Source organism: Gadus morhua, chromosome 16 (genome assembly GCF_902167405.1).
Source record: "Gadus morhua chromosome 16, gadMor3.0, whole genome shotgun sequence".
Lineage (NCBI taxonomy): Eukaryota > Metazoa > Chordata > Actinopteri > Gadiformes > Gadidae > Gadus > Gadus morhua.
The window spans coordinates 19150632-19169124 of record NC_044063.1 but is presented as its reverse complement, the minus strand read 5'-3'; the positions used below and the strand labels follow the sequence as shown (position 1 = coordinate 19169124).

The following is an 18493-nucleotide window of genomic DNA, read 5'->3' as shown; positions in this document are numbered from 1 at the left end:
GGGGTGTGTTCAGTCCTAAAGCCCCCCATCGCAGGCAACATGGGGCTGTGTTCAGTCCTAAAGCCCCCCATCGCAGGCAACATGGGGTTGTGTTCAGTCCTCAAGCCCCCCATCCCAGGCAACCAGAAACATAGCTTGTGAACAGCGACCCTCTTGAGGAAGGCTGACTCAGCTCGACACGCCCCCTCCTCCCCCATCTCGCCTTTCTCTGCTTTCCTCCGCTCTCTTCTGCCTCCCCCCACGCCCACCCACCCCATCCGGCTCGCTCTCTGAGTACCGTACCCCCCCCCCCCCCCCCCCCTACACCCCTCTCTGCAGCACAGCTCAGCGGCTCAGTCGTCGACGTGGCTGGCTTCTTCCCGCCTGCTTCTCTCGCGACGACCTTCTGGCCTGGCTGTGCTTCAGCGCTTCACGCTCCGCCGCCACCATCACCCCTCCTCCACTACCAGCGTCGGTGATTTGATTTCCCTCCACCTTTTTTGGCGCGCAACTCTCGCCCCCCTCCACGCGATGCTTGTCAGCTAGCCTGCATTCCACCCCCCACCTCTTGCATGCAGACCTGCCCGCCTTACCGCCTGCCTGACTGATTCCCCTGACGCCTCGCTGCCGCTTGCTGCCGTCGCTCGTGCGCTCCGACCCAAAGCGTGTTTGTCACCCCATCGGTAGGTAAACCGCGTGCGCCACACAGAGAGAGAGAGAGAGAGAGGAGAGAGAGAGGGAGAGAAGAAGGCCTCCCCTTCTTGTTTTCCATCTTCTGCCCAACAACTGCAAGGAGCAGCTGGAGCCGCGGCTGCACTCTGTTAAAAGAGGGATTGGTTTTTCATCTCCCCCCACACACATTCCTGGGACGGTGCAGAGGAGGTGAGGAGAGGGAGGGACCAGGAGTAGGACCTCAGACTCTGGACAATCCCCCCGCCCCATCTCTTGCTCTGGGCTGCCCAGTTGGGGGTATTTCCTCTGTGTTGTTATGATCGAGGACACACAAGGACAGACACACACCACAGTGAATACAGAGTCCAAGTACTACCAAGTACTGACCGCCACCAGAGGGACTCACAGACATCGCACTTGGTGATAAGTAAGGACAGGTTGACAAAGAGACGGACAGACGTGTCATGGCGTACAAGGATGGCAACGGTTCCAGAATCTCTGGACGACTGAGATCGGGGGACCTACTCCATGCTGGGCTGGTGTTGTCGGTGCTGCTTGGTGAGTGACATGCATGTCCCCCCGTTGCTGTTATTACCACTGTTAATATAAACACGTGACTGCATTTGTGTTAAGACGCCAGTGAAGTCTAGCTGTCGACTCCTTATTTTTTATCGCTCTGCTCCAATTCTGTTTCCGCTGCTCTTTAATTAATTCTGTTTAATCACACAAGCACGCACACACACACACAGACACATGCTGAAAGACACAAGCACACAGATGGACAGACACACAAACACTCACCTCCCCCTCTATCTTCCCAACTTTCATAGAGGCGTGTTCCTTGTGTTGTTTCCAATGACACCAAAGGTCACGTTGAAGTTGCAGTTCTAGGTAATGTTTACGGTATGTAGGGAGGAAGAAATAATATTTTCTAAAATACAATTGGCCTAATGTATAGATTGCAGTCCCATGCAAATATATGTTGCGCATATCGAAAATAGTAATATCAGTGTTTATCTTTGTAGGCCTACTCAAAACCTTTCACAATTGAAGTAGTGAGCGAAAACAATTTGAAGACATTGCTTATAATTTATTAAAAAAATAATGTTCTTTGCTCCATTGCAGATCTTTCTAGTAGTCTGGAGTTTTGAAGCTTACATACCATTTTGATTCTGCCTTTTTAGTTGCGAGAGAGAGAGAGAGAGAGAGAGAGAGAGAGAGAGAGAGAGAGAGAGAGAGAGAGAGAAGAGAGAGAGAGAGAGAGAGAGAGAGAGAGAGAGAGAGAGAGAGAGAGAGAGAGAGAGAGAGCTACAATCGAATAGATCTTGTGGTCGTTTAGTGAAATACCAAACACACTTAATCTAGACCCTGGTTCCGGCGGTGGAAATGCACTTAGTTCCTGCAATGGTTCCTAGTTCCAGGGTAGGGTTCGGGGAAAACGCAGCTTTAGCCAGATGGATGGTGTTGTTGTTCTTCCCATAAATAAAAAACACATGTTGGAATGAGATGGGAACCGAGGGAGATGCTGACCAAACTATAGATCATGCTTAAGCATACCAAATTGAAAAAAAGGTTTTGTTGGTACAGTAAGATATAAGGTATACTATAACATGCTCGGAATGTTTTGGAAATGTAATATATGCCCTTGGAGTGTGAGAAAATGTAATATAATTAATATTTCAGCATTTATTTTATACATTCAAGTTGGCAAGTAGGTCATGGCTGAAATAGCATACCCCTATGAAGTGATTTTCATTATTGTACATTTCTATAGACTTCTTCTTCTCTTTTTTTTCCACCATGAGGGTTTAAAGTGATTGGTCGCAAGAGAGAAAAACAGCTTATGTTCAGCTACTCCCTTACATATGGACAAATACATAAAAATACCTCTAGGCCTACCCTTTTTTTTTTACACCAATAGCTTCCCAATAAAATTACAACAAACAGAAAGAACAAAGAGCTTGCATTGCCATTTGTGAAATACCTATGTAAGACTAGCTAGAATGCATATTTAAAAACAAAACGCTTGTATGATATAATAAAACGCATTACAAAACGAAAAGCTTCAGGAAGTTTCACTGCGACTGAGCGCCCTCTAGGGGCAGCTTTGAAGATCACTGATGTTGATGTGATTGTTATGTGCGTCATTTGATCACTGTCACAGGAGAACGGTATTAGTAGGCAGCACCTTGCCTTGCTATTTTCTTCAGGCACCATATACACTTATTTTATAATAATCATATTAAACTTTTAATGCTGCTAACAACAACCACAACAACAGTTATATGAGGAATAACATAATTCATTAAAGCTTTACTATAAAATGTGAAGACAAAAACAAGTTAAAGTAATAGTTTATACTAACCGTTGGCATTCAAATGTAAAGCACTGAATCCCTTCCAGCAGGGGTACAGCAAAGGAGATAAACCACAGGAAACCTGAATGCGATTAAACTCAAGGATATTCTTGACTGTCGATTGGTCAGGGGGTGAGGTCACGTCTGGTTCCTGACGACTGACCGTAATTCTCTTTTCTCACCTTGGATAGAATATATCACTTCCCTCTCAACTCCTTGGTCTCTCCATTGCTTCACCTATATTTATCCATCCTTCCATCCCTTCATTTAATCTCTCTGACCGTCACCCTTATTTAAGCCGGAAAATCTCTCATCCCTCTACCTTCTCCTATGTCTCCCTTAAACATACATCTACATCCTCCTATCACTCCATTCTCCATATATCTGCTAAACTCTCTATACCCTCTCTCTCTCCCTGTTCCTCTCTTTACCCCTCTCACCTCTCTCTCCCCTCTCTCCCCTCATCTCTCTCCCCATATATCCCTCTCCTCTCTCCCCTCTCCCTTCCCTTTCTCTCTCTACACCCCTCTCCTCTCCTCTCTGTCCCTCCCTTCTAATTTCTCTCCCGTTTCTCCTCTTTCCCCTTTCCTCTCTCCTCTCTCTCCCCCAGTTACCCAGGATTCATTGGAATCACATCAAAATCATTATCCATAGCTAAAGGAGGGTGTCACTACCCTCAAGCATGATCTATAGTTTGGTCAGTACCAACCCTGATCTATAGTTTGGTCAGTACAAACCATGATCTATAGTTTGGTCAGTACAAACCATGATCTATAGTTTGGTCAGTACAAACCATGATCTATAGTTTGGTCAGTACAAACCATGCCAAACAGGGTGTGTTGCAGGGTTTGGCATCTCCCTCGGTTCCCATCTCATTCCAACATATGTTTTTTATTTATGGGAAGAACAACAACATCATCCATCTGGCTAAAGCTGCGTTTTCCCCGAACCCTACCCTGGAACTAGGAACCATTGCAGGAACTAAGTGCATTTCCACCGCCGGAACCAGGGTCTAGATTAAGTGTGTTTGGTATTTGACGTTAGGATTTCTGCTACAGAGTTACTATGTAAAGCAAAGAAGCCAACTGACATTAATTGTTGAAGCCAACCATGTATTTCACTAAACGACCACCAGATCTATTTGATTGTAGCCTCTCTCTCTCTCTCTCTCTCTCTCTCTCTCTCTCTCTCTCTCTCTCTCTCTCTCTCTGTCTCTGTCTCTCTCTTTCTCTCTCTCTCTCTCTCTCTCTCTCTCTCTCTCTCTCTCTCTCTCTCTCTCTCTCTCTCTCTCTATCCTTCTCTCTCTCTCTATCCTTCTCGCTCTCTCTCTCTCTCTCTCTCTCTCTCTCTCTCTCTCTCTCTCTCTCTCTCTCTCTCTCTCTCTCTCTCTCTCTCTCTCACACTCTATGATCTCAGTCGACATGAACACATTTGGTCTCTACTGCTGTGTGTATTGAATGGTGAAATGATGGGGAGACATTGTTGTTGTGCTTAAAACTACGAGAGTATTTGTCATGTGGAACATGGCAAAACAACGTATTGACTAGCCAGATTGACCTGTAACCGCAAGGTCGCTAGGTCGATGATGGCTTCTCCTAGATAAGAGTCGAGGTGTCCCTGAGCAAGACACCTAACCTAAGCAGCACATAAGTGCTCCTGACTAGCTGGCTGTTGCCTAGCATGGTTGACATCACCGTCGGCATGGAATGTGTGCATGAACCGTTATAAATTGCTTTGGAGAAAAGTGTCTGCTAAATGCCGTAAATGTGAATGTATACATGGATTTAGAATTATACATTACTACACCTCTCTTGAGTTATATATCAATATGCTGGAGTATCATCAACAATAAATCCCATGATGCATTTGGATGTTTGTTTTTTTTCTTGTAATTTTTGGATTATTGATTAGCTATGCCTCACACTATTAATCCCACTCCAGTAGGCTACTGCTGCTGGAATGACTATTAATATTTATATTGGGATACAATCTGGTCCACAAACACTTACCCCAACAAAAACATCCATGCACACACGTAATGTTATCCTCAGCAGTTTGGCGCTGTGGGGTTATAAATAGGTGTGTGTTTGTGTGGGTGTTTGTGTGTGTCCAAAAACAACAATCTGGACATACGACCAGCTGTCCCTTAACACCATGGCACTCCTAGCCAGCTATACTAATAGTCAGAATCATCCCTGCATTGTTATATGTTATATTTTCCTTAAAACCAAACATTCTCTGTTTGGGAAGAATAGCATTATAAAAAACAGTAACATCTATGTCTTTGATTCTTGTTTCACCATGTGACATGAGGTAAACCATGTCATTTAGGCTTTATTCCTAGTTGTGAGAGTCAACTGTCAGGGACATTCATATTTATGCTACTTGATTCAGTTATTATATTAAACGGATGCTATATTTCAGCCCTTCTGTGGTCTTTAAAACAAGAAATGACCAGAGACACCTTCCCTCATCAAACTCCTTCTCTGTGTGTGTTCTTGGCCTCGTCCTGCGTGCTGTTTCCAGGGTTCTGGTGCGTCAGTGGACTGGAGGTTTCCACAGGGAAGATTACAGTCATGGAGGCCATGAATGGCTCCACGGTCCTGATTCCCTGTACCTACTCTTCATGCATTGGCATTCAAAGGCTCTACTTCAACTGGCATTACGATGACAACGGGACCATGCTGAAGGTAGGAACCCAACAAGCTTCCTCACCTTGTGCCCACACTCTGTTGAAAAGTAGATCCATACCTTTTCTTGCCATGCTTGCAGGTCTCACTCAATCTTCAACCAATAATGAGGTTAAACGACATAACCTCTGAAATGTAATGAATGGAGGTGTTGATATACGTGTATGTGTGTGTGTGTGTGTGTGTGTGTGTGTGTGTGTGTGTGTGTGTGTGTGTGTGTCTGTGTGTGCAGCTCTGCGAGGGGTCGATCGCTGCCGAGGGCGCTGACCCCCGCTTCAGCGTGTACCACGAGCGAGTGGAGTTTGTGGGCAACTCCAAGAAGAGCAACATCTCCATCCTGCTGTACAACATCACCTTCGCCGACGACGGCGACTACGTGTGCTTTGCACGCAACTTTAAGGAGAAGAACCGAAACCATAGCGCCACCTTTACGCTCCGCGTGGTGGATCAAGGTGTGTAGCGGGACGCACGCGGGAACCAGGACAGTGGTACACCCGACCCATGGCTGGAGGGGTACTGCTAAGTTGTTATCAAGACCTCCACTAACACCTCATATGCAAATGGAAAAAAAGTAGATGACTACACATGCAGGGGCGGAGCAAAGAGAGCCATCGCCCCCTTTCCACACAATGCTTACTGAAAGAAGGCCCAGCAACTGGGAAACAGTGGGAAGATGATGATAGCATCGATGCTTATGCTCCCAGTGTGTTTATTTAATCAACACAAATGAATATAAAACATTGATGTAAACACTGCAGTGGAAAACATATGATGGAATGAACCGAACCATAATTCTTTTTCGAAATGACAACAAGCCATAATGTGACCTTTCCAATGTCAAAACACACACACTACCTGCAGTAGCCTCAAACAACGACACTAGAGCATACACCTATGCAGGCAGCACACACACACACACACACACACAGACACACACACACACACACACACACACACACACACACACACACACACACACACACACACACACACACTCACACACTCACACACTCACACACTCATAGACATACGGTGCACATTGGCACTCAATTTTACTGTTGATGAATGGGGTTCTGATTGGTTGAGAATTGAAGGGGAGGGGCCTGCAATGACAGCGTAGGAGTTTAGAACGCAACATTGAGCGATGACAAATAGACGGGGTATGTCGTCTTCCTGATATGACTTCTGCTTTGGCTACATTTTACACTTTTGCATGTATAGTTTATACTTGTAGTTGTCTCTCTTGTGCAGTGGTGGAGATTGACAACACCTTGACCACCATCATCGTGTCAGTTGTGGGCGGAGTCATCGGCTTCCTGATCTTCTTCATGGTGGTGAAGGCTCTTGTCGTTCACTTCATTCTGAAGAAAGACGACAAGAAGTAAGCAGAGCACTCACAAAATCATGTTGCTTCTCTCCAGGCAAATTTGCTTCATATATGCTCTTGGGTCAAATATTTCCAATTATATTTCCAATTTCTGGTGAGTATTAAATTCAGAATGAAAGGAGAACCAAAGCCATTGTCTACTGCCCCTAAACTAATTTGTCAACCAATTTAAATGAGTTTTTATAATCATAATTTCATGATATAAAACATTTAATCATGCCATATATTTTAATTAGAGCTGTCAAGCGATTAAAATATTTAATCGTGATTAATCGCATTAATGTCATAGTTAACTCACGATTAATCGCAAATTATTTTTCTATGCTAAATATCCCTTGATTTCTTTGTCCCATAATTCTTCTCATTTTAATTCTCTTATCAACATGGTGAAGTGCATCGGCTTGCCTTGTGCAAATGATTTTTTATTGATAACAACATTGGCATATACACTGATCAAAACAGGACGATACAAAAAAAGAGCCTATAGTGCAATTAAACGACTGCTTTGAACAAATGTCATTTGAACATAGCAGTCAGGCTACTGCTTCTTTGTTTTCAAAGAAATTGCGTTTATCGCGCGATAATTTTTTTAACGCCGTTAAAATTGGTTTGCGTTAACGCCGTTAATAACGCGTTTAACTGACAGCTTTAATTTTAATATTATGGTTTTCTTTACTCCACAGTCATAGATCATAAACCCTTGAATAAAAACGACGGATCGGTTGAGAAATGTAAACGTTATAGTGCATTCCTGAAAAACCACGGCGGCCCTGTTTACTCGTATTTGTTTAGATGCCAGGTCGTTGCCAGGGTGGCGATGTTGACCTACGATCCAAACGCCCATGAGGCGTCTATGTTTCTAGGTCTATGGTTTAAAGGTGACATATTATACCACCAGGTGTTAGTGTGATTAGCCCTTACAAGCCGTTTTGAAAATCTGCGTCTTCTGACATCACTCGTGGGTGTGTCCACCTAGATGGGTGCTGGATAGATCTACCAACCTACCCAGAGGACTGTAGCAAATGTTGCTCATCTATCCAGCACATGTCTAGGTGGACACGCCCGCTAGTGATGTCAGAAGACGCGATTTTCAAAACGGAGATATCTCTCAAATCTATCGGATGCACGTCGTTTGGTCAACGAGCCCTCTGAACCAGGCGACCGAAACACCCGGGATACACCACAGCTAGATAGTGGGGCAGGGGGGTTCATCAGCAATAGTCCTTTAGACGTGCTTATTAATCATTCATATGTTTTTGTCTGTCTTCCAGTAAAGAGTGTCTGGTGGGCTCCTCGGCAGGGGTGGACAACACGGAGAACGGACACACGACGGCCAAAGGCACCGAGGCCAAGGGAACACCGAAGGCATGAGCGAGTACACGGTGTCTGTGTGTTTGTATAGATATATAGACATCAGTGGTCACAATATCCGCAGAAGGAAGCACTACAGATGGACTGTTGTATCATAAGAGTGGCTGGCCCCATTAGCTCATGTCAGACGATATTAACAAAAAAAAAATACACATCTATATATATATATATATATCATGCTTGAAATTTGGAATGTGTGAAGTGAGCCCGCCCCCTAGCTCTCTACCTGCACCCTGCGTCATCAACCCTGCTCCGAGATGACCTCTCCACTCCTTACACTTCCCAGCCTGGCCAGTCTCCACATCTCTCCCTGTAAAACACGATGGCTTTCAACAGACACGCCATCGGGAAAGTCCTCTTGGGAATTCTTGCAGTGTACGACGTTGGCTTGTACACAGCAAGAAAGCGGCTGGGTTGCTTTTATTTTAAAAAGTAAATTTCATATGAATACTCCTTTCTATAAAATTCAATCTAGCATGTATGATCGTGCTCTTAGTATAATAGAAAACAAAAAAAAGAACCAAGGACGATTTTTATTTCAAGGAGTTTGGAATCAAGGATTTTCTACTCTTTTCTGTTGTGGTGTCCATATAGCCACAGAACACAATCGCCCGGAACCACACAGCAGATCGAATACAGGAACACACACTTTACTATAGTGAACTGCCAACACTCTACTGCCGTGATGTCAACTGATAGTACGACAGCACAACCTCTCCTGCCAACGTCCGGTATTATCATCGCAGGACACGTGACCAATCCTGAACCGTTTTGTTTACAAACTAGCATAAATACAACACTATGAAGCACAGATTTCCTGATCGGATGTTAATAGATAAACAGCTGCCACCAACCAAATGATGGCTCACCATTGGTTGAAGACGTAAGCTATCCAATCAGAAAGCCCCTCTGGCTGTAATCTGACCTTTTAACCTTCATACCGTAACCACTGCCACAGTATTCTCAACTACTGGTTTACCAAGGAGTCCGGTATTTGCTGAGGAGGGCAGATAGAGAGATACCTTAGTCTTCAGCTTATAAACTAGCAGAGTTCTTAGTAACAGTAGTAATAGTTTATAGGAATAGTTTTTGATGTGGCAGGGGCTGGCAAGTCTAACAAATGTGCTTCCTGAGGCAAAATAGTAGATTCCGTTCTGAACCACTTTTGGTCCCTTTGCTTTAGATAAGAAAATAACTTCCTCCATAGGGAAAAAACAGGTGCCTGTTTGAGAAACTCAATAAAATACACTGAAAAGCAAATAAAATAAATAAGACAAGGAAAACACGCCCAACCACCCACGAAGAAACAAATCGACTTAAATCATGCTGCTTCTGATTAATAACTGATGCATTGATGATTTTTTTTCAGAGAACATATTTATGTCTGTTTGTGTCTGACATCACCTCATCTGTCCTCATGTCAGAACCCCAATGCGTGATCCCTCAATGCAGATGAGGGACAACTGTCAGGGTGGAAGTTGACATTCATTCACAGCATGCTTTCTAAAGACTTCTTACAACTGCCACGGCTTCACAGGCGGTCACCCACTGAGCAGTTCTGCTATAAAAGCTTACAAGGACAACTAGCACCACTTACCAGTCAGCCCAGTTATGGTGGCAGCACTTACGGAGGAAACAACATACATTCATACTAAGATAGCCTAAACATGCCGTTTGACATGATAGAGACATGGAGGGCCTTTGCTACGATAGCACGAGTCTTGCAATGCTGGAAGCTGGCATAGACAGACCATTATGTTCTTCCCAAAACACATATTTGTTTGTTGTTTGTATTTTGTTTCATATTACCTGTTATCATTTTCTATTGAGGTCCTTTTTTGGCTGGCAGTTCAAAAACTAGTAATAATGTAATGTTTTGTGCAGTGGTGTTAATATCAAGAAAGCCATGCGGACTGAAAAAATATTTTTTTGTAGTTTTAATTTGTTAGTAACAGTTCATGGATGAAAATGACCAAATCAAATGATAGATTATAGATTTATTACATTGATATCTCATATGTAAAGGATACATTATACGTGCACACTGTATGCATTTGATTCCTATTTTGCTCTGCGCCACGGTGATTTAGTATTTAGAAAAAATTGGTATTGTCTTCTTTGCCACTTTGTGAGCTGTTGAGCTCCATTAACAGTCATTACATCACCATTTAATGTTGGGAATTAAGAGATTTATGAGACAAAGGCGTCATCGGATATGTATGTTATCAATACTCTTATAATGGTTAGCATGTCCATTACCACTCACAGTCTGTATTCCAGGCTTAATTGTGAGAAACAAATCTCTGTTACAGATCTATTATTTTGCTGCTGTACAGTGTCTCTACCAAAGCTGTCAGCAGCCAAATGCCCCCTAGTGGCGATGCCATGACAGTTCAGCTTTCAAACTTTAATCATGAATGTAGTGAGTACTTTGATTTATCACATGATCTGTCCCTTAAAACGTACTTAGAAGTATTAGATCAGAGCTCCTGCAATAGGGAATCTCTTCTATGGGACTGTGACTTCTATTATAATGTACACCCACAAACACAATACCGCGGTTCAGCCTAACCAAACTGCATCTGGATCAGTACTTGGCTTACTAGAGGTTGCGTTATTGCAAGGGAGCAATTTCCTTCTCGTTCCAAACTACGTGCATATTTTTTTAATTAGCATCTTCATCCGCGGCTGCTCGCTAATATTGGAGTGCATGCGTTCCATGTTTGCGTTCTGGAGAAGCAATAGAAGTGGTCTTCTGAGGACTGGCACTTTATGACGTTGTAATAGAGCTGTGGTGGGACACTGTCTGTCCCTTGCACAGATAACTACGTATCCAAATTGCACAAATGTATCTGTTGTACTGAAGACATCCTTGTTTAGAGTCTACCATGGAATATGACAGCTGTAATACTATATATATAACGGCTCGCTAAATAGGTTTCACAAATACCATTGGCTCCACAGCATAGAATTATTGGCCTTTACGTGGCTACATTGCACAGAAAGAAATGTCACACCAATTCATAAATGAAATTGTGTTAATAATCTATAATACATATTTGACTTAATGACAACAACACAAATATAAGGCTGAAGAATTCAGGAGAATCCAATCCATATGCTTCCAACACCATTTGAAGTTAATTGAAGTAAACTACAATGTGACTTGGAGTGTAAACATATATTTTGTGATGACACATTTTTATGGCCAGGCACAAATGGGTTTATTTTTGTATCTTGACCAGATATACATGTGTCAAGTAGCAATGTACCATGCATGCTACTGTAACTAACACCACACACACACACACACACACACACACACACACACACACACACACACACACACACACACACACACACACACACACACACACACACACACACACACACACACACAAACACACACAGACACACACACACAAACGCGCACGCACATACAAACACACACAAACACAGAACGAGTTAAGCTATTTCCCCAGTAACGTTGTGTGTTTGAATCTTCCAAAGAATAGCCATTTTGTTGAGTCACGTTCGATTCAGCTACAACATCATAGTCATAATTCAAATATGCTTTCTCCAAATCTTGTCTTCCATTTCAGACTTTTTGACTATAAAACCCGCATGTGTCTTTCAATTTTCCCATGTCGATGCATCCTTGTGCTTGCATCTCTTCCTTGACATGCATAATGTTCCCTACATCCAAAGCATTGTTAAAGTGAACATCATGGCCTGTTTTCAACATGGACTTGAGAGGAGAGTGCTAAATGATATCAATAATCCAAACAACACAGAGAAACCAACCCCAAATCTGAAATGGGAGCATAGATTGTAACGAGACACAAACTGCTACAACCTACATCCATGCATCATCGACTGCATTGCCTTGACGCATATAAATATAAACACATTTATTGAAGTGATTTTCTCCTGCATGTGTGCATGAGCTCTGAGATGAGCTGATCTGATCGTGGGAACCCCATGCAAAACAGGCTTACTGCTAAGCGGTGGTGCAGAGGCAAAGGCCTGACTACCACCTCACAGGGGTGGGTCTTCAAACAGGAAATGGAAGTGACCCTCGCCCCAAATCCAACCCTCTTTCTGGCAAATAAATAACCCTCACATTTCCCGTTTCCAGTATTGTTTAAAACTTGGTTGAGAACTAAATTAAAACGGCAAGTGGGACACTAGATGTGCCCTATGACCCCTGATCCCAATATGACCTCTGAACCCCGTCCAAAACATGTTTTATTTACATTTTCACGAAGGCCAACTTGGCTAAAGCAGGCACTTTAGATACTTATTGAATACTTTTTATTCAATGTTTAAACCTTAGTATTATTATTATATGCATAAGAAAAGGGTTGACATTATTTTACGTAATAACTATATCACTCTGATCCCGGGTAATGAATGTATGGTGGATTACAAAGCATGTCTATACCCAATAGATTATTATTATTGATCCTCCTGCTCATTCCAGATACACATGGGACAATAGTTAACTATCAGAGAGCATTAAAAATAATGTAAATAAATGTCATTATTTTCTAGCCGAGTGAATCCAACTGCAGCATTGTAACAAAGCACGCAATTTTAATGACATGACCACACTACAAAAAGTTAATAAGTCTGTTCATGCTATACTACTAATAACTACAGCTTATCGAAATACATATAACAACCCTAATATTATTATCCATACGGTACACTGAACCAATGTCGTGAGATGCCATCACACCGCTACTCTGCCGTGTACTCTTACAGCAGTGGTCACATGACTGCTGTTCAGAACCAGAGGACCTGAGGCCTACAGCGGCAGAAGCTCACACTGCCAGACCAGGGTGTGATGTCCGCTAAATACTTCCCACATTCCAAACCCTTTCAGAGAAAATACCTGATGACCGGTTGGCTTCAAACACTGCCCCGAACACAACCAGAACTAAACCAGAGAATGTTTGACTCAAACATGACGCAGCTGTTAAACAGAGTACATTGAGATTTGACTTGTTGTTCCTCTTCGATATGAGAAATTCACATTTAAAAAGAGCTAGGTATTTTATGAAAGTTTCCTTTTAAATTCTGTTGTACGAGTTTGCGTATGTTATGTAGAACCATGGATGAAACTAATATCATGTTTGTTCTCCCTCATGCTCTGTAGTAGTATCATAATAACACATTGCATGATAGTATTATTCTGTATAACATTTATGGTGAACTGTAGAGGAAATCTCAATATTAGTCAGCTAGAGTTTGAATTATAAGCACAGGCTTATATTTACCTCACTTGTTGCCACAGTCCTGCTTTTTAACCAATGTGTATGTTTTCTTTATACATTTCAAACATCAGCCAAACTTACCACTGATATCAATGGAACTCCATTGTAATTACACAAATATCTCGGAGTAAACTGTGTCGTTCTAATCTTACCAGTTAAACAAGGGACTCCCGTAAATGTCTCAGTTTACAATTTTCTGAACACATTCTGTGAAGCACACGCTCCCCACATCCGCAGTCCCTCACCAAAACCACTTACCAAACTAGATCTGTCTTTCGATCAGTGTTTAGCCGCTGCTATGTGTGTCCATGTTGCTCATCCTGCTCACTGACTATGCAGGATGCTTTTCTTTTCTTTTATTTCAAACTGCTGAACTGGAAAATAAAACGATTATTTCAAACTCTTGATAATCCTGTTTTTCTGCCAATGATCAATATATTTTGCGTGTTTGTGTGTGTGTCCTGTCTGTGAGGGAGAGGAGAGCGAATTGCAAAAGTGAGAGGATGAGAGTATGTGTGACATACATATTTAGCTGCATGAATAATGCAGGGTGAAGAGGCCTTTGCCACTTCTGTCGAGAATGTGAAGATTATATTCAGCCCAGCAAACCCACTTTACAAGAGAAAGTGTCAGATCGATTTCTTGAGTACAACCAGCACATCTGGGGTTGAATCCATATTTAAAATATATAATCAACCGGTACACAAGTGCTTGTCGAATGGCATTGAAAAGCAAATCATATAAGTACAAATCATATTACTATGCAGGATCCTAAAAATGGAAGAAGAAAGAAAGATAACAGGAAAAGGAAAATAAAAGTTACGCATCCAAGAGGCACATTTTTACAACCCTTCAAGTAGTTTGACTGAATATTACTTAAACATAAACTAGTATTTTCTCTGCTACTATTACTAAAACTTTTCTCATTACTAATACTTTCAATATAATGAGAACTTTATTATATCTATTTTATCGATCTAATCTCATAGATAAGAACTCAAAAGCTATCTAGTTACCTCCATCACACAGGTTTAAATGTGAGGACAAAAACTTTGACAAACTGATTATTATTCAAGTTAATTATGGGTTTGTTGCCATATCTGTGTTTTCCCCCTATAATAACTCTGTAAAGGTGATGGCATACTGCTATAACATTGCAGAAAGCATAATAATGTTTGACAGGCATGCACATACCTACTAGTGCAGTCTCCTTTCAAAACGTGCCTGTTTGGAATGGACTGATTGCAATTATTTGGGTCCTCAGCAGTAGAGCTGCCAAGTGTCAAGTTGATCGGAAAAACGCTTGTCAATTTATTTTAACGAAGGACAAGACAAACAGACTCATTCATAAGAGCAAGATTAGATGGCACTCCATTGTATGACGAAGACACTTGTTGAGCCAATCAATAGTGTGGGATAGGACAAGGATGTTCACCTGCAATCCTGCTGTGATTTAGGTTCACATAACACATATTCTGGTGTACCCTGTGATTCTAGACTCTGAAGGCCTCTCTGTCCCCATCTTCTGGTGTCTTCATTTCTCCAAAACAAAGACTCACCAAACGCAAAAATTCAACTCAAATTCACTCAAAATTGGCAAATATTTCTGCACAAGTATAAATGCAAAGATTTGAATACGTCTAAACAATTTAAATTCTCCAGGTAATCAACATTCTCACAAATCGCATTACAGACAGCAGGTGGGCACACATAATGCATGCAGTACCTCTCAAGGTTGCCATTAATTTTTACTAGATATAATTCTGCAAGATGAGAAAAATAAAAGGTTTGAGTGCTACGCAGGTTCTGTGATAATGATTTCTCTCATTGTGCTTCAGTACCATATGAGATACAAAGGTTTTTTATATTTTCATGACTGGTCTTTCATGACCAGAAGATGGTGCTGTGACTGAGGACATATTTCCTGAAGTCACCTCCCCCAGTATCAAGGTATCTGCAACAGTATCATAGTTTATACAATTACAATGAAAAAAACAGAATCATACAAAATACATGTAACTTGGGGGTTGTGGTTGGCTCCAGTGTGGATCCAACCGTCTGTGCTGGCTAGACATGGGAACCAGGCCCTTGCAGTCATCAGGGCTTAGCATTGCGTTGTTTCATTTATAACACCGCAAAACGGTCACACGCTCATGTTTCAATGTTTCAATTAAGCAAAAACACAAATTTGAAGGCATAGGAAAAGCCACCTTGACTGCCAGTAAAACAATGTGTCTGAAGTGAGCAATATGTCCTACTCTAGGCTGCTAGATATAGATCCTTTAATAATCCTTTACAGGACATTACAGTGCCACAGCATCTTCAAGAAGACATAACCCGACATATTTCCTCAGATAGATTCCATTTCAACATAAGTTGAAATACAATAGATAAATGTAAAAAAAGTGTGATGTTTGTTTTGTGCATTACAAAAACTTATAGCAGCTGGTATACAAGACTTCCGATATCTCTCTCACATTGGTGCAATGAAATCAGTCTCTGACTGAAGGTGCTGCTCTTGTCAAATCAGCTGAAAGAATCTGCTATTGTAACTCTCTCTCTATGTAACGAAGCAATGGAATCCATGCATATATATCAGGCCCAACACACATCCACAGGTAAACATGTATATCATGTGGATGTAAACACTCCGCAATCAGTAACGTCGATCCTCACCGCACATCGCCGTCTCTGATTACACCCTTCAAAATGGCTTCCAATTGGTCACTTGACTCACAGACTATGTGCTGAGTGTGTGTAGTGTACCTGTGTGTGTGTGTGTGTGTGTGTGTGTGTGTGTGTGTGTGTGTGTGTGTGTGTGTGTGTGTGTGTATGTGTGTGTATGTATGTATGCTTGAGACAGTTCATCGAGGAGGGCTGTGCGGTGACGCAGCGGTGCAGACGTTAGTGTTTGATTGGCGTTGTCCACTGGTCTTCCACAGCCGACGGCTGTCTCCCTCGCTTCCGACACGCCTAACCCCTTGATCATGGTCATGTTGGCACGGCCGTGCAGAGACACTACTGATGACTACAGAGAGAGAGAGAGAGAGAGAGAGAGAGAGAGAGAGAGAGAGAGAGAGAGAGAGAGAGAGAGAGAGAGAGAGAGAGAGAGAGAGAGAGAGAGAGAGAGAGAGAGAGAGATGCAAGCACATCTAATCTCTTTGTTTCCTCTATGTGGCTTCTGTCTTGTGGGATTCTCCCTCTTTGAAGAGAGTGTGAGTATGGGTGCTTGCAATGTGTGTGTGTGCATTCATGAGAGTGAAGATCTGAGTTCAACATTGTCTCTTTTGTCTTGTTTGACTTCTAAAAGTCCTCCAGTGCCCTCAGAGGAAACCCGTCCACAGCCTCAGTTAACCTGGGGGTGGATCCAAGGCAGCTTGGATCACGAAAGACATTTTCCTTCTTGTGTTGAAAAAGGTCAGTCGACTACAAATGCAAACAGAAGATAAGAACCAGCAGAGGAGGTGAGTAAATGGAGGTGAAACAGTTGAACGAGATTATAAACCGCGGCATGAGGAACAGCGCGGTGTTGGAGTGCAGACGGTAGTTTGAGAGCAGACGTCGGAGACTGAGGCGGGGCGATCCGATCAAGCAACAGACACCTGATGAGATTACAAAGCAAGGTGTCATTTATCTGTCAAACTGAAAAAAAGTGATTCCATCAAACTCCTCAACACTTTGCTGCCGCTGCTGGTGTTTATTGGCTTCCAGTCGGATTGAGTTAGAAGGGCGTGTGAGTGGCTGAGATTCACAATGACATCTGCCTGACTGAGTGAGGCCAGGGAGCCCTGTCCTTAGGCTTTAGACTCCTTAAGAGTTCATCCGTCTCCTTTCTGAACTCTCTCCCGCTCACTTTAAACTGTGGCTAGTATATGACCAACTGTAACATACTGTACATAGCAGTTATAGTCGATTAACATGACATCATTCTGGGGACAGGATGTCATTCAAATGGAGTTGAAGTAAAATGTTAATTTCACAATGGCTTCCCCAATGGATGATTACTTGAAACACGATTGGTAGATAAGGGGTAATAATAATAATAGTAATAATAGTAATATATTTATGTGTATATATATTTATAATATCAGCAAGATGTGGGATCGCGAGGTTAAATCATATAACTGGTAACTAGTTTGTGATAATGAGTAACAATAACGCAATAAAAAAAAACATCTCACTATAATTACAAATGATGAATCATATGAAATAAGGAATAGGGTACACAAATGTCTTTTTAAAAGGGCTCAGTGCATCATGGTAGAATCTTCCATCAAAGTAAGAGGAACTGAAATGGTTAAGCCTCATTCCCATAAAGGAATTTGACCGCAAACCTAAGCTGCAGGTGTATTAGGCCACTTAGTTCACACACGGCCACTTTCCAGCTGCCCAATTTTCTTTCTTTCCTTCTGTCTCTTTTCAGTGTAGTGAGAATCACTTTTCACCACCGTTCCCGTCTCTGTTCTTATTTGTATTTTTGTTAACACAAATATTCTCCTCTTCTTTTCCTTCCCCTTTCATATTCTCATCACCGTCATAAGCCCATTTTTACTTTCCACACTATGGTCTTTACTTACGATGGGCACATTATCCATAATTTCATAACTGTGCCTTCCTTTGTTGCCTGCAATCCTTTTTTCTTTATTTAGACCTTTATCTGTCGCTCTATTATTTCCCCTCAATCTCACTTCTATTCAGAAGCCTTTTCTTGATCTGGTTCTCTCCATGCACTCGTCTCTTTGTCCGTTAGTGTACTGGC

General features: G+C 42.2%; 1 protein-coding gene across 1 annotated transcript; it reads left to right on the top strand.

The window, feature by feature from the left end:
* The first annotated feature begins 313 nt into the window (after nt 1-313).
* Nucleotides 314-14139, top strand: LOC115560768 (sodium channel subunit beta-4). Its single transcript, XM_030380300.1, has 5 exons — nt 314-1209; nt 5534-5697; nt 5930-6149; nt 6949-7078; nt 8356-14139. Exons 1-5 carry the CDS (start codon nt 1116-1118, stop codon nt 8453-8455), a joined length of 708 nt encoding a protein of 235 aa, XP_030236160.1. The 5' UTR covers nt 314-1115; the 3' UTR covers nt 8456-14139.
* The last annotated feature ends 4354 nt before the right edge of the window (nt 14140-18493 follow it).

Coding starts and splice junctions, on each gene's coding strand:
- LOC115560768 (XM_030380300.1), top strand. CDS start 1,116: ATGGCGTACAAGGATGGCAACGGTTCCAGAATCTCTGGACGACTGAGA. Junction 6,150..6,948: donor GCTCCGCGTGGTGGATCAAG/GTGTGTAGCGGG, acceptor TCTCTTGTGCAG/TGGTGGAGATTGACAACACC. Junction 7,079..8,355: donor CTGAAGAAAGACGACAAGAA/GTAAGCAGAGCA, acceptor TCTGTCTTCCAG/TAAAGAGTGTCTGGTGGGCT.